Genomic DNA, 23526 nt, shown 5'->3' with positions numbered 1-23526 from the left:
AGAGCAGAGATAATCTTTATTATGTTTTTGTGGAAATTAATTCAAAATGAATAGAGATCTGTTGGAAGCAGGATCTTCAAAAGTGTTGCTAATACAACTCATTGTGTTCTCTCTTAATCACATTTAGAGAACATACAGGTGTATTGTGTTACTTTCAATTCATTCCTTACATTTTCTGACTTGGTCTTAAATTTAAGACTTTAACCCCCGGTTTCACAGACAAGGCTTAAGCCTAGTCCTAGACTAAAATATAAGTCTGAGCTGTTTCAACTGAACGAAACTTGTACTGATGATCTTCAAATATATCAGTGCCTTTGTTTTGTCTCAAAATGCACACCAGTAATGTTTTTTTTCTAAGCACATTTATAAAAAATATTTGAACTATGGCCTAATCCTGGTTTAGTCTAAACCCTGTCTGTGAAACCAGGCCTAAAAGTCTTTATTAAAAAACTTAAATCTTAAATTTACCTTCACTGCAGAAACCCTGCTCCCCCTCATGTCGCTCCAAACCTTTATGACTTTTTCTTCATATTCAAATCTCTTTTTGTGCTTTTTTTTACATTTATTCCAAGCACTGAATGTCAGTGGGGTCCAGTGTTGTTTGGTTTCCAATGTTTCACAGAATATCTTCTAGTGTGTTTCTGAAGAAGACAGAAATGTCATGCAGGCGAAACATGAGAGCGAGTATATGACGACAGAATTATAATTTTGAGGTGAACTCTTCCTTTAAGTATAAAGTTTCCTTTAATTGCTGCACATTGAAACGGTGTTCCCCGTCTGACAGCACAGTAGCGTTTGCATAATGAATCATCTATATCACATACAACTCTACTCGGCTTTACAGCTTCTCTAGCTTTCTTTTACCTAAAACTATAAGAAGCCCTGCGGTTTCCGTCTTGAAATCAGCTTGAGTTTAAACTCTAGTTCAGATCTACGTGTGATGAGCTGCTTTACATGCTACTGGAGCGTCTGAACTTTAGAGTCTCGTCTCGTTTGTTTGAGACCACAGAGAGATGCGTGGTTTAAACAGAAATCAGACGCTGATCCACACAAGACACAGAGTTCAGCTCACATACAGCCATTCAGAGCTGCTGCAAACACATACTCACTGATTCATCTCATTTATACCTAAGAAATATAAATATGATTCAAACAAAACACAAACAACACAACACATGTTCACAGAGGGCCTGCAGTGAGCGAACGGGATAGATAAACTCAACCCAGATCATCAACATCAACAAAACGAGCAAATAATCTGAAGTACTGCATACACTGAAGATCATTTAATAATGTGCATATTATACTCATAATTACATTGTTACATTAAAAATAGTGTCTTAATAAAGGAAATTGAAGTTAAATCATAATGCATCATTTAAAAGTTACATAATTACACACTATATTAGACTATAAACTAATAACCCCTGGTTTCACAGACAGGTCTTAAAACTAGTCCTAGACTAAAATATGAGTCTGAGCTGTTTCAACTGAAGGAAAATCACACTGACTGATCTTAAAATATATCAGGGCCTTTGTTTTGTCTCAAGATGCACACAAGGCATGCTTATAAAAATAACTTAAATGTCCTAATTGAACTATTACCTAATCCTGACTTAGTCTAAACTCTGTCTATAACTAACACTACATTAATATCACCAAATTATCCAATTTATCACAGCCATGGAAGCATTTCAAGTCCGATGGTTAAAAACAAGAAGAGAAAGATATTATTTGATATATTTCAGTTTCAAACTCTGAAATGAGCGTATAGTGTGCACAGATATAATTCACATTCAGCATGTTCTCACTCAGACTGACATGTTTTAAGTCTCAAACACACACTGAGTATATTTAAAGCATCAGCTATCTGATTATCATTTACTCAGTCTATAACAGATGCATCCTAATGGCAGAATTATGCAAGTAGGTCACAGTGTGAAAGCAGAGACGCAGGTATAGAGACGAGAGGAACGTCTTCCACAGCGCAGGCTGGAAACCACATCTGTGGGCACCCTTCCTGTATCAGCAGTGTGTGTGTGTGTGTGTGTGTGTGTGTGTGTGCGCGCGCATTTTTTTGTGACAAATGAGGACATAAATGAGTATAATGACACAGGTATTACAAGGTGAAGGTGACTTTTCAGGACATTGACCCATGTCCCCACTTTTCAAAACACTTATAAATCATACAGAGTGAGGTTTTTTTTGGGGAAATTAGAAATGCACAAAGTCTCCTGTGAGGGCTAAGTTTAGGGTTGGTGTAGGGCAATAGCACACACAGTTTGTTCAGTATAAAAACCATTACACCTATGGGATGAACCCACTTTTCACAAAAACAAACGTGTGTGTGTGTGTGTGTGTGTGTGTGTGTGTGTGCGTGTGTGTGTGTGTGAGTGAGTAAGTGTGTGTGTGTGTGAGTCGAGAGCTAAACAACAGAGCAGTGCAGGTTGAAGTTTTCTAGCAGAAGAACATCAGACTGATGTGGATTTGTTCAGATCCTGCAGGATGTCAGCGATTGGCTCCTGAGCGTCGATCAGCCCGTTCTTCCAGTCCTGCGGCACGACTGAGCCGAGATGAGCTGCTCGTGCACCGAGAAGAGCCCCTAATGCTGCCCCGCGGTTACAGTTCTCACCTGAGGACACACACAACACGATACAGCTCACACTACATTAAGATCAAATATTCACTTATCCTCTGACCAGATGCAGGTTTGTAGAAATGTGTCTCTGCATCAGTGTCTCAGCAATGGATGCTCTGCAGTGAATGGGTGCCGTCAGAATGAGAGTCCAAACAGCTGATAAAAACATCACAATAATCCACACCACTCCAGTCCATCAGTTAACATCTGGAGAAGACAAAAGCTGAAACAAATTCAGCTTTAAGATGTTTTTAATGTTTTTAAATATGAGTCCATAATCCATAATAACGCTTCCTCCAGTGAAAAGGTGTTCTGGTCTGAATCAGGAGAGAAATCTGCACAGAAGCCAAAACAGTCCAGAAGAGCTCTAAACAAATATGTGGCTGGGTTTTGATGTGAGAGACGACAGGAGATGCACTTTTTCTCTGGAGGAAGAGTTATTATGGATTATGGACTCTGTGGTATTTGAGTTAAAAACATCTTAATGCTGGATTTGTTTCAGCTTTTGTCTTCTCCAGATGTTAACTGATGGACTGGAGTGCTGTGGATTATTGTGATGTTTTTATCAGCTGTTTGGACTCTCATTCTGACGGCACCCATTCACTGCAGAGCATCCATTGCTGAGACACTGATGCAGAGACACATTTCTACAAACCTGATGAAGAAACAAACTCATCCTGGGCTGCAAATGTCAGAAATATGTTATTCTGGTGTAGCTCTGATGATCAGCCCCCACCCTGGTTAAGGATTGAGGAGGCTGCATGTGGTAAATCTTCACTTATGTCTCTTCTCTGTCTTCCTCTCTCATTATCACCTTTAACATTTTCCAATAATGTTATAGTTAAGAACTGTTTAAAGATCTGGTGTCAATTTAGGCGTCATTTTACTTTACAGTCAACACCTCTTTCCTCCCTCTCTCACTGATAAGGCTTTTTTGGCTTGGCTGAACCGTGGGATCATTTCTATTAAGCATCTCTACTTTGACGGAACGTTTGCTTCATTTGAACATTTGACTCAAGTTTTTAATTTGCCAAGGTCCCATTTTTTCAGATATTTGCAAATCCGGGACTTTGTCCGTAAGCATTTTCCCGGGTTCCCCATGAGCCCACCCTCCACCCTTGTCGATAGTATTTTCAATACTAATCCATACCAAAGAGGAGCTATCTCTACAATATACAATACTTTATTTGCATGTCACCCCCTGGATTCTGATTGTCTTCGGATTACCTGGGCTAGGGACCTTAACATTGAGATAGATGCAGAGACATGGCAGTTGGTTTTAAAACGTGTTCATAATTCATCTGTTTGCGCTCGCCATGGGGTTTTACAGTGTAAAGTTGTTTACAGGGTACACTGGTCCAAAAGTAAATTAGCCCGTATGTTTCCCAATATTGATCCATGTTGTGACAAGTGTCATCTAGAACCAGCTAATTTAGCCCACATGTTCTGGACTTGTCCTGCTCTGTCTCTTTTTTGGGAGTCTGTTTTTGACTCACTTTCTGCTACCACATCTGTTAAACTTTCTCCCTCTCCCCTAATTGGCTTGTTTGGAGTCTTGCCTTCTGATTACTCATTGCCATCTCATTTCGTTGAGCTGGTAGCTTTTCTCACTTTACTAGCAAGACGTTGTATTCTGATGCATTGGAAAGGTCCTCAAGCCCCTTCTCACACTCGGTGGATAAAAGATTCTTTATTTTTTATTAAATTAGAAAAAATTAAACACAGTCTTCGTGGCTCCATAGTCAAATTCTCAAAAATTTGGTTACCCTTCCTTGAGCATGTTAGAACTCTGCAGTTGGATGCAGTCTCTCTTGATTAATTATCCATCTACACTACTATTATTACTCCATTTATCCCGATTGTGCATTTGTATTGCCATGTTAGTAGCACACATTTGTAACTAAGCTATTTATTTATTGTGTGTATTTTTTATATATATACCTTTTTTTTTTTTTTTTTTTTTTTTTTTTCTTGTTTGTGTGTTTATTACTTTCTGTCTTGTCATTTTGAAAATTCAATAAATAAATCATATATAAAAAAAAAGAAACAAACTCATCCTGATCTCAGATGAACTGAGGGTGAGCACATTGAACACATGAACTGTTGCTTTTAACACGCTCACATCAGCATACTCCTCAGCTGAGTGTGTCATTCAGTGAGTCTCCAGTCATTCAGAAACGCACCTCCACAGTTGGTGTTGGTCAGGATCCCCTCCGTCACATCATTATGAAAGCTGTAGGCCAAGTAGAAGAGGCTGCTGAGAGCTCCTGAACACAAACACACCATCAGAGGAGCATCATGGGTAGTTTTGTTTGTGATCGTATGGGGTTTTCTAACCTTTTGTGTAGCATGCGAGTCCCAGAGACTCCACAGCACTCTGATGAACCTTCAGACGCTCCTCTGATGATCCTGGAAACCTGCAGAACAAACGTCTCATTAGAGTCTCCTTCATCAGTTACTGGACCACAAAACCAGTCACAAGGGTCAAGTTTTTGAAACTGAGATTTATTTATCATCTGAAGCTGAATAAATAATATTTCCATTGATGTATGGTTTGTTATGATAGGACAATATTTGGCTGAGATCTGGAATCTGAGGGAGCAAAAAAATCTAAATATTGAGAAAATCTCCTTTAAAGTTGTTCAAATGAAGTTCTTAGCAATGCATATTACTAATCAAAAATGAAGTTTTGATATATTTACGGTAAGAAATGCACTAAATATCTTCATGGAACATGATCTTAATATCCTAATGATTTTTGTCATAAAGAGAAATGTATAATTTTGACCCATACAATGTATTGTTGTCTATTGCTACAGATATACCTGTTACTCATGACTGCTTTTGTGCTGCAGGGTCACTAATCACCACTAAATGTTTAGCATAAAAACAGTGAATATTTAAGAGCATATTTTGCATTGTGACAATATTTCCATGACAATAAAACATCTAACAAGCTGTCATGAATGTAATTAAAAACAAATCTAATATTTATTTTTATAAAACTTTATTCTTTTATTTTTGGGGTATTGATGTTATCTATGCCATGTAATTTATTGTGTTGTAATTTTATTTGTTGAACACTGAAAGGAGTGAAATTGTTTCCTTATGAAATTAATACCTCATGAGGCCAAAACTCAGGAACCCTTGAAAGAAAGATGCCATGCAATAAAACCATAAAACTAATCTGGAGAAGAGATCTCCAAAGAGAACAAACAGCCCCTGACCAAACGTCTCTCCTTCATCATTTACGACCCCCTTCCTCCCCCTCCTCTCTCCTACATGCCCCATGTGTTATACTGTATCTTGTGAATATATTGTTTTGTGTTGTCATTCATGTTTGGTATCATTTTAAAGGTCTCTGTGCGATTGATAAACTGGTCTCAGTTTCACAGTAGTCACTTATATTATGAGAAATACTGAATTCTGTTCTTCTGTTGTGGGCGGTCTCCTTTCAGAATCTGATAAACACTGCTCTACAGCAGCAGGTGTGAGCATTAGATCCTACAGAGGCTGCCATCCCCCGTACACAGATGTGAGCCGATAATTACATGCTTATTGCCCTTTTGTTCTGGGAGTATTTTAGGGAAAGTTGCAAGTCAGTCATTGTGATTCTGTAGTGTGTTTCATATGCTCCATGCTGTGTCTGCTGTACATTTATACTCTTAGATTCATTATTGAACAGCTGATGTTATGTATTTTCTTATTTTTGAATTGGCTTCTTATTGTTTAACTATGTAATAATTCATAATTGAATTTAATTATGAATTATGTTTAATTAATAATTGAAAGTATAGGATTTCCAGAGTAATCAAATATCTAAATTAATATACAATCAATATCTGTGATCAGTTTATAATTAAGAATATTGCCTAAATTTAATGATCACTTGAAATTGGAGTCAGATTGAGCGCGGAGCTTATAAATCCTTATAAATTCAGAAGCGCATGTAAAAGACCGAATACACATTAAACCTTCGACCAGGCCGCTGGATTCAGCTTCTGGGCTGGCGGCTGGATCCTTACAACACTTATGCTAATGGATTATATAAATACATTTATTATATCTATTATATAAGTATCAAAATACTTCTAATTTAAATAAATGCTGTTCTTTTTTATTAATCAGAGAATCCTGAAAAAAGGTTCCAAAAAAAAAAAAATTAAGTAGCAAAAACAACATTGTTTTTATAATGTTTTTATAATAATGTTTCTAACACTGATAATAAATCAGTATATTAGAATGATTTCTGAAGATCATGTGACACTGAAGACTGCAGTAATGATGCTGAAAATACAGCTGCAGATCACAATAATAAATACAATTTTAAAGTATATTCAAATTAGTGCTGATAAAATTAGCACGTTAACGCAGGCGATTAATTTTTTCAGTGTAATGCAGGGACGGGGCCTAGGGTTGGCCACCCCACTCATAACTGCTAATTCTATCTCTTTTTTCTTGACAAGTGCATTTATTCAGTCGCAGAGCGTCTTTATGAGCACATCAGACATGCTTCAGCAGCAGGAGAGAGTCAAACGAGCGTGGAAACTGTACTGTGCTCACAGCGCGTGATCTTCTATACATGCACAAAGGTGCCGGCGCGTGCATAGCCTGTATCATTTCATATCAAATCGTGAAAGAAACTACGAGCATGCAATGTTGTGATCAGTTAAGTCATGAAGTTGCCAAAAAGGCGATTAAAGCTACCTTAAACCTGGGCATGCATGTAATATGTTATACAGGTACATCTCAAAAAATTTGAATATCTTGAAAAAGGTAAATATTTTTTGTCACTCATTTCAGAAAGTGAAAGCCATATATTATATAGATTCATTACACATAGAGTGAAATATTTCAAGCCTTTATTTCATGAAATTTGGATGATTATGGCTTACAGATAATAAAACCCAAACTTCAGTGTGTCAGAAAATTAGAATACTATATAAGATCAATAAAAAAAGGATATTTTAAACAGAAATGTCAGGCTTCTGAAAAGTATGTTCATTTCTATGCACTCAATACTTGGTTGGGCCTCCTCCTTAAAACAATCAAAAATATCTGCCAATGGGGTAAGAAAAATGCTCTTGTTTAGCCTTTGAATGAAGATGAATTTTCTTACCCCATTGGCAGATATTTTTGATTGTTTTGAGCAAAAACCAACAACATTTGAATAATATTTTCAGAAGACAAGACAAAATATCTTAAGCTGTTTTACTTGCATCCCGATTCAAGAATTTGTAGATATTTATACTAGAAAACAAGACAAAAATACTAAGATAGAAAATATTTTTTGCAGTGTGTCATTAAATATTGTGCAGACCAAAAGCACACGTTTCACATGCAATATTGACATTTTCATGTGCTAATATCACAATGTCTAGTATCTTAATGGTCCTGAACAAGGCTTAGTCTTCAGTTTGTGTTGAATGTGTTGTGTGTGTGTGTTTGAGATGCTGACCTCTCTGCTCGCTGTATGAAGGGCTGGCACTCGTCCCAGGCGTCCAGCGCCGGAGATCTGAGCGCCGTCTCAGCCTGCTGCTTCAGACAGGCTCCGTTCAGCGTGGCGTGAAGCGCTCGAGCGTACAGAGACAGCAGCGGCTCCAGCGCCGGATGAGGATGAGTGAGCTTCACCAGCTCCACCGCCGCACACACCTGCAGCACAGTCTGCATTAACACCTGCCACACAACTCACCTTACCTCTATCACATCAGGACACTAGATCTTAGTTACACTATGCTTTTTATTTACATTTTTGGTTTTTAGGGGTATTTTTGAATATAAAGACATTAATTTCCCAATGGTTTTCAGGACTGTTTAACCTTTTCTAATCCTAATCTGCCCATGATTTGTGTGTGTGTGTGTGTGTGTGTGTGTGTGTGTGTGTGTGTGTGTGTGTGTGTGTGTGTTAGTGCCAAAACCTTTACCCAAGTCTCCAACCATTCCAATGAAGTAAAAAAAAAAAATTCTCAAAAACCAAAACTCTAAAGTTAAAAATGATCGAAAAGCACCACACTGCCAAAAAAGCTCATCTTACTTAGTACTTTTGTCTTGTTTCTAGTCAAAATATCTGAAAATGCTTAAATTAAGATGCATTTACTAGACACGCAAAATGGCTTAAGATACTTAGTCTTGTTAGAAAAAACTAAATGAAGTGCATTTTGCTTAAAACGAGTAAAATGATCTGCCAGTGGGGTAAGGGAATTACTCTTAAAACAAGATTATTTGACTTATTTGAAGCACAATGCACTTCATTTGGCTTATCTAGTAAATGCATCTTAATTTAAGATTTTGATATTTTTACTAGAAACAAGAGGAAAATATTTTTTGCAGAGCAGAGGGTTAATTTATGAACATCATACAGATGAGACTCAGAAGAGATGATGGTGTCATGTGACTCACTGCTTCCTCCTGATTGGCTGCGGCAGACAGCAGGACAAAGGGAATGGCCATGGGAAGACATCCGATAGCGTTGAGCTGACCGTCAGCACGGGATGAGTTCAGCATTCGTTTGGACCGCCGCTCCGCGAACTCCAGAACCTGCCGAGAGACCAGGACCATCGGGAACAGTGCATTACTTTTTAGTTTACAAGAAAATATCTGAGTTACTTTTTCAAATAAGTATCTCCAGTTCCTCTGTTTCTCATTTATTGACTGAAAGCTCTGCTGTCTCCATGTTGAGAGAAATCAGGAGTAAGATGTTACTTTAGTTCCAGAATAAAACAACATGCATTAATTCATCTCACTCACAAAAAACAGGTTCAGTAAATTAATAAAAGGCATAAAATGCAAGACTATGACGCAAACCTGCAATAATTAATTGTTAAATAACACAAATATCCTTTATGTATTTAATCCATTTTATTATCCAGTGTCTTTGCTGCTGAGCTTCGATGATCCAGTTCAATCATACTAATAAGCAAGCATTACTTCCATAAAAAGTAACTTAAGTAACGTAATTAGTTACTTTTTTAAGGAGGTAACGCAACATTGTAATGCATCACTTTTCAAAGTAAGTTTCCCCGCCGCTGCTGCAGTGGTCATGTGATGCGTTACCTGTCCAGGTGCCGTGGGTCTGAGCTGCTGCCAGTCAGAGAAGAAGCTCCTGTGGAAAGACTCGGCGTACGTGTCGTGGTGTGAGCTGGGACGCGTCATGAACTGGACGTAATCGGACAGAACAGCGGCTCGCGCTCCGGGATCAGCTGCACTGACCGCTCCAGTGGACAGAACACACGCGGCTCTCAGAGCACAGAGAGTGTTGAGTGTGTTTGACCCGGCGGGGAGACCTGCAGGAGCCAGAGGAGCCGGTGTTAGCTGACCACTCTCACACACCAGCCTGACACCATTCAACTCACTACACACACTCTTTTTATTTAGTTTTCATAAACTTTTATGTCAGTTTTATTCATTTTTTGTTATGTTTTTGTCATCTTTATTACCTTTTTATATTTTTATTTAGTTTTATTACATGTCAGTTTTATTCATTTTGTTACGTGCTTTTATTATTTTTAGTAGTTTTTTAAATATTTCTAGTTAGTTTTCATAAACTTTTATGTCAGTTTTATTCATTTTTTTTGTTTTTTGTCATCTTTATTACTTTTTTATATTTTTATTTAGTTTTATTACATGTCAGTTTTAGTCATTTTGCTGTGCATTTGTCATTAGTTTTTGTTTTCATTTTTATTTCAGTTTTAGTAACTTTAGTACTTTGAAGTTATTTATTCTAATCGCTGTGTCTGTCGAGCATGAGTAGATGCCAGACTTCACAGTACGGTCTGGACTCTCTCTTGTGATCTGTCATCAGTGGACGGACAGCAGGGTCGAGGTGTGTTACCCTGATGGTAGTGCACTGATCTGCGCGGATCCGTCCAGAACTTCAGCTTGTCGTGCAGAATCACGTTCCCCACCACAGGAGCCGCGGCTACAGAGGATCCGGAGCGTCCGCTGCCAGCTGCACAGGAATCACACACAGGTCAGATCAGGTCAGGATCGCTCAGTGAAGCAGGGTCTCAGTGCTCTGACCTGTGCTGGACAGGCTGAGGATGCTGGACGGGTGTGTGTCCCGCGGGGCCCTCAGGCCCCGGATCCAGCCGCTGAAGTCCCTCCGGATGTCCCGGGTGTTGTAGTACCAGTGGACAGGCATGGACATGGCATCCGCCGCACACATTCCCCACAGCGCTTCAGCCACAGACCGCCGCACCTCACACATCTAACACACATTACCACGGTAAAACACACCCAATCAACAACACACTCCTCCGTTTCCAGTGTTTTCAATATAACATTGTAATAAAACATTACATTTATTTATATTTTATTATATTTAATAATATAACATATATTTGGAAAGTAATGTATAAATATGGCATATTGTAATAAAATAATATAAATGCATTTGGTGATAATATACAGTGTGATAAAATCTAGAAATAAAACATATACTACATAACACATTGTTAAAAAATTATATTGTGATAAAATAGTATATTAATAATTAATAAAATATATGTAAAATAAAAACATGTAAAAATAACATTGTGAAAATTAAAATATATTATATATGAATATATAAATAAATATATTTTATTTATATATATATATGTGTGTGTGTGTGTATAAATAATGCATATTATCATAAAACAATATGTATGTATCTATCTATATATATATATATATATATACGCATTCCAATTCGATTTGATTTGGTTAAAAATAACTAATAATACAGCTAACTAACAATAAAACACAATAAAAACATGATAGCATAATAAAAAAAACATGATTTTGAACATTTTAAAAACGGAGTTATCTGTTTTTGCAAATAAACTCTTCATATATATATATATATATATACACTAAATCATATACTAAATATGGTTTACCCAAAATGCCTGTTATTACACTTACTGTTCCACTGTAAAATGGAAATAAATGAATGAGATCAATAATCAGTCCATCACATATGTGTCTGAAAGCAGCTTCGACTGTAATTAATACTAAAGAATAACTGATTTAAAACACAAACACACACTGAACAGGACAAATATGACTTACTGTAAATAATGAGGTCTTATTGTATAACTCAATAATTGCAGAATAAGCGCACAATCATTGTTACAAAACCTCACCGGAAGTACATGATACATAACATCACGTGATGCCATACACGTGCGCGTTATGCATGTTTAACATTAAATCTGTCTCTGTTTACTGTGTTTATGATGTAAAATACACCTGCAGCTAGTTTCAAATGTGATGTTACACACAGACATTCAGTGATGGATGGAGAACTAATTTAATATCTTATATTTATACACAAACCTCACATTACCAGCAATATTATTAAATTAAACGATGGCGTACCGTGTCGAAACAGTCATGGAAAGACCACCGATGCGATAACTGTGAGATATCTGTGATCGATTGCTTTTGACTTCTACTGAAACCAAAACATTGGATTAATTCTATGGAATCGGTTCGTTCGGACAGTTCACCAACAAATGACTCACTGAGTACTTTGAGTCCCCGTTCAAACAAAAAACCGCGATCGGAGTAAACTGCACTTAGTAGTTCACTATATCATATCAGTTAGGTTATAAAGTTTGCATTAAATGCTGTGTCATTTATGGTTCTCTGTAATGTAGGAGTGATTCACAACGCTTCGGTTTGATTGAATCGGTTTGAAAGAACGATTCACTTGATTCGGACACATGCGGATGATTCTTCTGTGATGTCGCGTTCTTTTATTCACTCTGGTGAAGTCGTTTAAGTAATAAATGTGACATTTTCATTCAGTTTGCCTGTACTTCAGTGATATTGTCTTCGGCACATAACGTTTCTAATGAGCGTTTTTGTGAGATACTAGAGCAGTTCTGTTGTATCTGTGAATGTTTGTGTGATATTTGAGCTCATCTGAGCCTCAGAACGAGATGATGGAGTTTGAAACGGGTAAGTATTTCATTTATCCTCCAGAAAACAGTCGTAGAAAGAGTTAGAGCACTGTAATCTGCGAGAGAATGTGAATCAGGGCATCTGCTCTGATACAAAGTTGCTCTTTCCAGCCGCTCGGTGCTTTGATCTGAATAATGAAGAATCACTCTGAGATCAGTTCTGACTTCAGCTAGCTGGCTCCTTACAAAGAGAACAAGAGACCTTTGATGAGGTGACCCTGACAGAGGAATTAGGGAGTGCTGGGGAGTTTCTAGAAGGAGAACATATAAAGGCTGTGAGATGGTCAGATCGCGTCTGATTTGGACTTCTGGAGCTCCTGAGCATTATTTTGTGAGACGGAGAAGATCTGCTGAGTGACGAGTGATCAGATGTTCATTAGTGATCAGAAGTGCATTAGTGATCAGATGTTCATTAGTGATCAGATGTGCATTAGTGATCAGATGTTCATTAGTGATCAGATGTTCATTAGTGATCAGATGTTCATTAGTGATCAGATGTGCATTAGTGATCAGATGTTCATTAGTGATCAGATGTTCATTAGTGATCAGAAGTGCATTAGTGATCAGATGTTCATTAGTGATCAGAAGTGCATTAGTGATAAGATGTTCATTAGTGATCAGAAGTGCATTAGTGATCAGATGTTCATTAGTGATCAGATGTTCATTAGCGATCAGAAGTGCATTAGTGATCAGAAGTGCATTAGTGATCAGATGTTCATTAGTGATCAGATGTTCATTAGTGATCAGAAGATGATGCTGTGTTTCAGAGCAAGCCAGGATCTTCTGGGAGGCGGTGGATGTTGATGCAGTGTTTGATGATCTGCTGGAGCGACTTCATCAGTTAAGATACACCATCAGAAACAACACTGCTACTGACAGAGGTACACACACACACACACACACACACACACACATGTTGGTTTTTGTGGTTTATGGGGACTCTCCATAGGCGTAATGGTTTTTATACTGAACAAACTGTGTGTGCTATTGCCCTACACCAACCCTACACCTAAACTTAGCCCTCACAGGAGACTTTGTGCATTTTTAGATTTTCAAAAAAACACCATTTAGTATGTTTTTTAAGCCTTTTGAATTACGGGGACATAGGCAGTGTCCTCATAAACCACCTTCATATTGTAATACCTCTGTCATACCCATGTCATTATACAAATTTGTGTCCTCATAAACATGCGCACACACACACACACACACACAAAGACACACACACACACACACACACATACTCACACACACACACATACTCACACACACACACACACACACACACACACACACACACACACACAAATCATCCCGTGTCAAATAAAACCCCCCAAAAATCCCAGCTCATATTTTTTAAATTTTCCATTATTCTTTCTGAAGAAGGATAAACGTGTTTAGTGATGAAAGCCAAACTATTAAATGTGATGTATGTATATTGACTGAGTAATGCACTATTCTGTTGACTTTAGCAATCTTTGTGGCATTATGTGACAATGGTAACAGTTTAAAATGGGGAAAAAGCACTTGTCAAGTTTTTTCTCCAAAGTTTGCAGGCCTGTAACTCAAGAAATGTTAAAGATATCTTAATGCCCATTTAGACTTTGTGTCTTAGCAAACTTTCCTTTTGGTTTCTTCATTTTTAAGGCATTGTAATATGCATTGATAAGAACTTCATTTGAACAACTTTAAAGGATTGTGAAGATTGTATCTCAGCCAAATATTGTCCGATCCTAACAAACCATACATCAATGGAAAGATCATTTATTCAGCTTCAGATGATGTAGAAATCTCAATTTCAGAATATTGACCCTTATGACTGGTTTTGTGCTCCAGGGTCACATATTCATTCTATTTAAAGAGAACTGTCTGAAGAACGAATAATGCTGACTCTCTATAATTGTCTCTTGTTTCTCTATCAAACCAGCTGCACAGAACAGACCTGTCTGAGTGCTACAAATGCACTGAAAGGGTCAAGCTGACTTGTTATCTGTTCATGAGATTCTGTATTTGAATCGGTTCCAGCTGATCATGTGATTTTTCTGATCTGTTTCAGAGTACGTTCAGGCCATGAAGATCATTTTGGAGTCTGATCTCAGTTCCATCAGGAGCAAAGGCATCCAGGAGGTGCTGATTGATGAAGGTTTGTGCTGATAATCAGTAGCGCTGCTCGTGTTGTGTATTATACTGACGAGTCTGTGTTCCAGAAATACTGACGGTGACCGTCTCAGAGGCTCAGTGTTCTCCGGAGAGCCTGAGGAACGGTGTGGAGACGGAGGACTTTCTGCAGAAGGACGGCACACGGTCTGTCATTATTATAGTTATTATCATTTATTTGAGTAATAAACCACATCTTTAATTACTCACCTGCCTTAAAACGCCAGCCTGATCTCCTCAACTGCATGATTAGACAATTAAGATCATTCAATCGTATGTCATAATATAATGTTATATTTACCAGAAACGCATCTTTAACCGTCTTACAAACATAGTTTCCCCCGACTGAGGAATGTAAGATTGTATAAACGTGTAGCACACAGGAAGTGACCTCGTTTGAACCCTTCCTGCAGCACGGAGGAGTTAAAAACCTTTCCTCGAGATTTAACACTTTGTGGCGTTGGCTGTGTTAGAGCGCAAACGTTTAACACTCTTAGCAAATACACTGTAGGAACATGATCAAACAAGTGTTTGTGTTTGATTTATGAGAGAATAACTACCAAACAGCGCCTCGTTTATAAAGATCTCAAATGTGAGCGTATAGTTACTATATTATGCTATTATCACATACATGGAAGACACGCATTAAAATGTCATTCAGTGTAACAATAGATCATATAACTGAAAATCTCGTCAGGCATGTTTGCTCATTACATGTTCTGTTTAATAATCAGAGTTCAGCCCCCAAATACTGATTAATTGTCATTTTAATTATTAACCAATCCTTGCCATTATCCTTCATACCACTAGCTTTTACGCATTTGTCCATTTACCCAAGTTTTTGATCATATTAAATTAGTGCTTTCGCAATTAATCGCATCCAAAATAAAAGTCAGCATTTACATAATACATGTGTGTACTGTGTGTATATATATGTGTGTATATGTAAATGCACACACATACATGTATATATTTAAATAAATGTATGTAGTAAATATTTACATGTAATATAAATCATATAGAAATATCATATTTATATACAATACATACATTATGTAAACACGAACTTTTATTTTGTGTGCGATTAATCACGATTAATCGATTTTACAGCCCTAAATGTGTTTTATAAACGAGGCCTCAGCAACACTCATTCTGGCTTATTGAAATAAGCAAACATTAATTTGAATAACCTTTCTTTTTTAATAGAAAATGGTAATCGCACCAGTGTTTTGGCTGTGTGTAGACGAGTTTTGAGTCTTGTTTTCTGGGTCATGCTCTAGTTCCAGTTCTTTTATTTAAAACAGTCTCAAGACTGACCAGACTGCTGTGAAACATCATAATGATCAAAAAGTAAAACACATTCAAAACATCCTCAACTTATAAAAGCTAAAGGAAACAAGTGAGTTTGGACCACAACCTGGAGCACAAAACCAGTCATAAGAATAAATCATCTGAATAAATAATCTTTCCATTGATGTATGGTTTGTTATGATAGGACAATATTTGTCTGAGATACAACTATTTGAAAATCTGGAATCTGAGGGAGCAAAAAAATCTAAATATTGAGAAAATCTCCTTTAAAGTTGTTCAAATGAAGTTCTTAGCAATGCATATTACTAATCAAAAATGAAGTTATGATATATTTACGGTAGGAAATGTACTAAATATCTTCATGGAACATGATCTTTAATTAATATCCTAATGATTTTTGTCATAAAAGAGAAATGTATAATTTTGATCCATACAATGTATTGTTGGCTATTGCTACAAATATACCTGTGTTACTCATGACTGCTTTTGTGCTGCAGGGACACATTTAAAAGTACCCAGGGCTGGCAGTGACTCTAGTTTAAATACAGTTTGCAAATCGTTCCAAACCCAGGGGGCATAAAAGGAAAAAGTACATTTTCCAAATTCTGAGCAAACTGATGTCTGGCAGACTCTGCAGGGATGGGGAGTCGAGCTCTGATCACAGCCAGATGTCTGCAACAGGCCGAGCCGAGGCTGTGAGCGGTCCGGAGCTGCTGCTGTCTCCTCTGAGCGTCTGTTCTGAAGAGCCCAGGTCTCCTGTGCATCTCGTCTACCATCCACACGACTGCAGCGCCGCATGCGTCCCGCAGCTGCCCGATCACGCCGACCACTGTCTGGGCCGCAACCCGCTGCGTGTGCCCATGCTGTGCCAGTTCCAGCGCCACTGCGATCCACGCGACGATTCTGACGCGCAAGACACTGGTGTGCTTTATAAAGCGCCGTGTGGACGGAGCCTGTGCTCCCTGGAGGAGGTAAGGCAAGGCAAAGTTTAAATAATCTCTCCATTGATGTATGGTTTGTTATGATAGGACAATATTTGTCTGAGATACAACTATTAGAAAATCTGGAATCTGAGGGAGCAAATAAATCTAAATATTGAGAAAATCTCCTTTAAAGTTGTTCAAATGAAGTTCTTAGCAATGCATATTACTAATCAAAAATGAAGTTTTGATATATTTATGGTAGGACATTTACTAAATATCTTCATGGAACATGATCTTAATATCCTAATGATTTTTGTCATAAAAGAGAAATGTATAATTTTGATCCATACAATGTATTGTTGGCTATTGCTGCAGATATACCTGTGTTACTCATGACTGCTGTTGTGCTGCAGGATCACATTTATATAGATATAGCACATTTCAAACACAAAGCAGAAGTCATCATAGTTGGGTAAACTTCTAGAGCAGTGAATGGGTTGTGGCTAGAAGGGATACAGCTCCGACCGGAAATTAACAATGAAATTAATTGTATAGCTATTAGATTGTGTTTTATTAACGTCTACACCTACCCCAACCCTAAACCTACCGCTTACAGGAATGAAAAAATAGTAACTATTATTGTACAGTGTGACAAAAATGACGCTGTATTGATGTGCGCATGCCCAGTAGCGCCATACGTATCCCTTCTATCCTTTACCCAGTGAATGGGACAGTACCACAAATATATTTTTTTGCATTCCCATTTGCTCAAATAGCAAAAGAAAAACTCTATGATAGTTTTTCACGACTTTCAAAAAAAGGGAAAAAAATTGAGAGGACGATGTCAAATTGACCATCCCTCCCATAGACGCTGCATTAGAAACACCCTCGCAGTTAAGTTATAGAAATGATTATACATGAAATACAATGCAGTTGGGACGTAGCACAGTGTTTATTCAGTAAATGCACAACTAAACAGATGTGTTTTGAGTCTGGATTTAAATATGGTTGCTGATTTATCACATGTGATCTGTTCTGATCGAGGTGCTTCAGTTCCTGCTGCTGTCGGACAGCCTCGGCGTGCTGCAGCCAGACAACTTCAGTTTCGACCCACAGATCGTTCCAGAGAATCAGGTGCGAGCTCCGGACTCGGCTGCGCTGCTGTTCGAGCGCGACCTCAGCCGCGGGATCGAGCCGGTTCCCGTTTCTCTGTTCAACGAGCTGGACGGGACGCGGCCCAAAGAGTTCCGCTACCGTAAAGAGCGCTGGCCGCATGGCTGCTTCCTCAGCGCCACGCCGCTCTTCTCAGTGTGCTGCGACTGCACCGACGGCTGCGCAGACGCCCGGAGCTGCGCATGTGTTCAGCAGACACTCAGAGGCGCGGGAGAGCAGCAGGCTTACAGACACCAGCGGCTGAGCGCGCCCCTGAGCGCAGGGTGAGTCGGGAGGAGCTCGTGATCTGTCATGTGAGCTGTTGACCTGTCACGTGATCTGTCATGTAATCTGTTGACCTGTCACGTGATCTGTCAGGTTGTTCGAGTGCAGCCCGTGGTGCAGCTGTGCGAGGAGCCGCTGTCAGAACCGTGTGGTGCAGAAGGGTCTGCGTGTGCGGCTGCAGGTGTTTCGTACGCTGGACCGCGGCTGGGCTGTACGCTGCAGAGATGACCTCGACAAGGGAACCTTCGTCTGCATTTACGCAGGTACTCCTGCTCACACCAGCGTCATCATCAAACACTTACATGACCGAAATACAACCTTTTCATTACGTAAACTAAAATAAAATATAAATAACAATTATCTTTATATCAGAAAATAAACTTTTTCATTACTTCAAATATAAATCGGGGTTTTAAAGTAAAGTAAAGTCGTGACGTATTGTCAAGTATGGTGACCCATACTCGAAATTGGTGCTCTGCGTTTAACCCATCCAAGTGCACACACACAGCAGTGAGTAGTGAACAAATGCACACACACACACACACACACACACACACACACACACACACTGTGAACACACACCCGGAGCAGTGGGCAGCCATTTATGCTGTGGCGCCCGGGGAGCAGTTGGGGGTTCGGTGTCTTGCTCAAGGGCACCTCAGTCGTGGTATTGAGGGTGGAGAGAGCGCTGGACATTCACTCCCCCCACCTACAATCCCTGCCGGCCCGAGACTCGAACCCACAACCTTTGGATTACGAGTCTGACTCTCTAACCATTAGGCCACGACTTCCCCAGTTTTTATTATTAAGTTATGAAAGCTAGTGTCTGCTACAAAAAATATATATAAATATCTCACAATTTTCTCTCTTTTTTTAAATAAAATAATTCTGAGTTTGCATCTTGCGGTTCTGTTTCCTTGTTTCTGCCACAGAATACAAAATAAAAAATCTCACAATTCTGACTTTTTTTATCTCACAATATATAGCTTGCAATTTTGACTCAGAATGTCTCAGAACTGCAAGAACAAGGAAGGATTGTGAGATAAGAAGTCGCAATTACCTTTTTAATTCTTTTTAATTCTGTGATGGAAACATGCTTCTATATTTACTAAAACTAACAACATTTGCATTACTTGAAATAAAATGATTATTAACTGATATAAAACCAAATATAAAAAACTTTAGCTTATTTTCAGGCAGCATTTCTCACTTTTGTTTAGTTTTAGTTTAACAGTACTAAAATAACTCAAACTAAAGTTAAAAAAACTTAATTTAAAATATACTGTATATATATATATATATTAGTGCTGTCAAGTGATTAATCGCATCTAAAATAAAAGATTTTGTTTACAATATTTGAGTGTGTAGACTGTGTACTGTGTAAAATTAATGTATATATAAATACAAACACATGCATGTATATATTTAAGAAAAATATATATATATTTATATAAAATAAAAAATCTAATGATATAAATATGGAAATATTTCCAAAATATATACAGTATGTATGTGCTTTTATAAATACATAATAAATAAACACAGTACACATGCATGTATCATGTAAACAAAAACTTTTATTTAGGACAAAATTAATTGATTAATTGTTTGACAGCTCTAATATATATAGACATCTTACTTTTTTTTTTTTTAATAAACTAATTAATTGAAAATATGAACAAAAATGATAATAGTATCTCAGTGATACTAAAATTTGACAGCAGTTTGTTGAGATGAACTGGTCTGGTCTGCATTGGTTCTGATGCGTTCTCTCATGCGCAGGCGTGGTTCTCCGACAGCTGCAGAGCGTGGAGCAGCCGGCGGATCGAGAGCTGCCCGTGTCTGATGATGAGGTGGAGGTGGTGGAGGAGTGGATGCTGCCCGCCGGACCGATGGAGACGGTCAGTGAGCCGCTGGACTGCTCTCCGCCGCTGTATGTTCCTGTGATCCAGAGACCCGCCGATCAGAGTCCACTCGCTCAGCTCAACCTGCAGGTGACCTTTGACCTGGTGCTCAGGGTCAGGTGAAGCACTCGCCCATCATCAGTAGAGTTCATTTCGTTAACGAAAACTACAAGACAAGTTTTTTTTACCATGACTAAAACGAGACGATAGCGAGATAACAATAAACGATAATTATGACTATATCAACATGCAATTTTGTTGACAATAAAGGTCAAGACTAAAATGTATTCAAAAAATAAAAACAATAATTTCCTCAAAATAAAGAGATAAAATATTACTGTGGACTGCTGTACTACGCAAGCGTTCATGAGTGCGGTTGCCAGATATCAAGAGTTCAAATCCCCCAATCAGAATTTCTCTGTTACAAGGATACAGTTTCTGTCCGGTGTTTTGCTTATTTATTGTAATCTGGCAACCATGCGCTCGCTCTTTATTGCAGAAGTTATGATCTGAAACACTGAAAAGCAAGCTGGAGTTTAGCGATCTCAATGAAAGCATCATAATTGAGCCGGTCTGTGTTCTGTCATCAGATCTCGACTATATTGTCTGTGATTGTGGTTTCTGAATAAATGCACTTACTCAAACGCTGTTGTTTTAAATGTCAAGTTTTCATGGACTAAATCTAGACAAATACTTTAGATTTTCTTTGAATAAAACTAGACTAAAATACTGAGACTTTTAGTCGACCAAAACTTGACTAAAACAAAATAGGATAAGGTTGAGTAAATATGATAAAAGCTAGCAAGGACATTTAACACGGGACTAAGACTGAAATAGAAACAGCTGATGAAAAGAGCATTAGTCGCAGTGTGGATGAAGCATGGATGTGTTTTCTCCTCTGTTTCAGGATCAGCCGCAGGACTGCAGTGAGAACGGTAAGATCAGAAACACATCCAGTGCTGTGTGTGTGTGTGTGTGTGTGTGATTCTGTGTGTGTGTGATTCTGTGTGTGTGTGTGATTCTGTGTGTGTGTGTGATTCTGTGTGTGTGTGTGTGTGTGATTCTGTGTGTGTGATTCTGTGTGTGTTTGTAGGGAACGAGGCGTGTGAGCAGATCGTGAGGAAGAAGCCCAGACTGACCGAATCAAACGGGCACGGCCCTGAGATCACCACACACTCGCAGCACAAACACACACACGAGCAGCTGTATTACCTGGACGCCTCGAAAGAGGGAAACGTGGCCCGATTCTTCAACGTAAGTTTCAGCAGACCTTACCCACTCATGTGATCTGCTGAAGACTCACAGTGACAGAAAAACTGATGGAAAAATCTACATAATAATAGAATATATATATATATATATGTGTCCCTGCAGCACAAAAGCAGTCATGAGTAACACAGGTATATCTGTAGCAATAGCCAACAATACATTGTATGGATCAAAATTATACATTTCTCTTTTATGACAAAAATCATTAGGATATTAAGATCATGTTCCATGAAGATATTTTGTAAATTTCCTACCGTAAATATATCAAAACTTCATTTCTGATTAGTAATATGCATTGCTAAGAACTTCATTTGAACAACTTTAAAGGAGATTTTCTCAATATTTAGATTTTTTTGCTCCCTCAGATTCCAGATTTTCAAATATTGTATCTCAGACAAATATTGTCCTATCATAACAAACCATACATCAATGGAAAGATTATTTATTCAGCTTCAGATGATGCATAAATCCCAATTTTGAAAAATGTACCCTTATGACTGGTTTTGTGGTCCAGGGCGTATTACAGAAAGTTTCTTATCTTAGGTCTTAATTTAAGATATGATATGTTAAATTAGGATTTTTCGCAAATTCGTATTACAGAAGCAAATTTTAACTTGATTTGGGATTCTTATCCTATCTTACAAAATAGTATCTTATCTCTAGTTAGGAAATCTTAAATGGCATGATCAAGCTGGACAATCCACTCTCAGGTCTGTTACCAAATAACCAGCACTTCTGATGATGAGGGAAACAAAATAATAGAAGATACTTCACTTTGAAAATCACCTTTTGCAAAAACCGTAAGGCATTATTCACTTGCACTACAGCCAGCAATGCTCCGTGACTCTTTTGTTGGTCTCTGTAATGCTGGTTGCAGCACAGTTGTGAAGAGTTTTTTACTGTTAGCTTTCAAATAATTTTGAAGTTAGGACAGCTGTGGCGTTCCCAAAGTTAAGACAGTTTTTAGGGTTTTTTGTCAAGTTAGGAGGTTTCTGTAAGACCCCTTTCCTATCTGTAGTTAAGATAAGATAAGGCACTTAGGAAATGCTGTTCTGTAATAGCTTTTGTCCTAAATGTGGTCCTGACTGAAATTACCATGCTTACCAAACAGATAGGATAAGATTTTAAAGTTAGGATCTTTCTGTAATACGCCCCCTGGAGCTCAAATGTTGTATCAATCCTTCATGGATATGGAGCATAAGAACTGGTGCTAATAATAGCAGTATGTGCTTATTTAATAATTTGTGTTTGATTGACCTGCAGCACAGCTGTGAGCCGAACCTCTTCGTCCAGAACATCTTCACTGACACACACGACCCACAGTTCCCTCTCATCGCCTTCTTCACGAGCAGGTGAGGATCGTTCAGAATCAGACACGGACACACTGAGAGTGAAGAAACAAACACTGCTCTCTGCTTCCTTTCTCAGGTCTGTTAAAGCAGGAACTGAACTGACCTGGAGCTGGCCGTCCGCAGCAGGAAGTGACCGCGGTCATGTGACGCTCTCGTCTGATTGAGACCTAACCCTAACTCTACAGTAAAGCTGCACAGAAACCATGAAGGGTTCATACTGTAAAGACTTCATTAAAATAACCGGTCCAGAGTTAAATGTTTGGGGAATTTTAAATGCCTGATGAATAAAATATAGAATAGTGCTCTTTATACTTAGTTTTTATTAATTTTGTATGACTTTTCCAGATGTAAAAATCACTTTTAAAATGATCCGTTTGTATTTCTAAGACTGAAAATCCTGCTGCTTCAAAAAGAAGAGCTGGAGTAAATTAAAATATCTGAACATGAAGTTAATACTCGTTTGGTCTCTTCAAACCTTTTCTGATCATTTTGAGTCCCACTGGTTGAGAATGACTGGCTTCATCTGAAGATGCACAAGATATGAACGCAGAAAGAACCTGATATGGATTTAAGTGCTGAAGCGTCTCT

General features: G+C 38.2%; 2 protein-coding genes across 6 annotated transcripts; one reads left to right on the top strand and one right to left on the bottom strand.

The window, feature by feature from the left end:
• Positions 1 to 29: 29 nt before the first annotated feature.
• LOC306873257 (uncharacterized protein) lies at positions 30 to 12070 on the bottom strand. The gene is made up of 9 exons (XM_079422402.1): positions 11999 to 12070; positions 10658 to 10844; positions 10470 to 10586; positions 9692 to 9921; positions 9038 to 9175; positions 8097 to 8290; positions 4976 to 5055; positions 4822 to 4905; positions 30 to 2632 (listed from the first exon to the last, which is right to left on the bottom strand). Exons 2-9 carry the CDS (start codon positions 10842 to 10844, stop codon positions 2472 to 2474), a joined length of 1191 nt encoding a protein of 396 aa, XP_079278528.1. The 5' UTR covers positions 11999 to 12070; the 3' UTR covers positions 30 to 2471.
• A 244-nt stretch (positions 12071 to 12314) lies between these two features.
• setdb2 (SET domain bifurcated histone lysine methyltransferase 2) lies at positions 12315 to 23389 on the top strand. Of its 5 annotated transcripts, none has more exons than XM_079422399.1 (12): positions 12315 to 12583; positions 13353 to 13466; positions 14642 to 14728; positions 14793 to 14889; positions 16691 to 17024; positions 18030 to 18412; positions 18507 to 18676; positions 20196 to 20407; positions 21225 to 21252; positions 21411 to 21571; positions 22850 to 22938; positions 23015 to 23389. In XM_079422399.1, exons 1-12 carry the CDS (start codon positions 12565 to 12567, stop codon positions 23100 to 23102), a joined length of 1782 nt encoding a protein of 593 aa, XP_079278525.1. In that variant the 5' UTR covers positions 12315 to 12564; the 3' UTR covers positions 23103 to 23389. The 5 variants fall into 5 exon arrangements, with proteins under 5 accessions (XP_079278525.1, XP_079278522.1, XP_079278523.1 ...); XM_079422396.1 differs by having other exon boundaries at positions 12319 to 12583; positions 16682 to 17024; positions 18021 to 18412; XM_079422397.1 differs by having other exon boundaries at positions 12326 to 12583; positions 18021 to 18412.
• Positions 23390 to 23526: the final 137 nt, after the last annotated feature.

Source organism: Barbus barbus (assembly GCF_936440315.1).
Source record: "Barbus barbus genome assembly, chromosome: 7".
NCBI lineage: Eukaryota > Metazoa > Chordata > Actinopteri > Cypriniformes > Cyprinidae > Barbus > Barbus barbus.
Note: the sequence above shows the minus strand (reverse complement) of the source record. Positions and strands in the feature narration are given on the sequence as shown.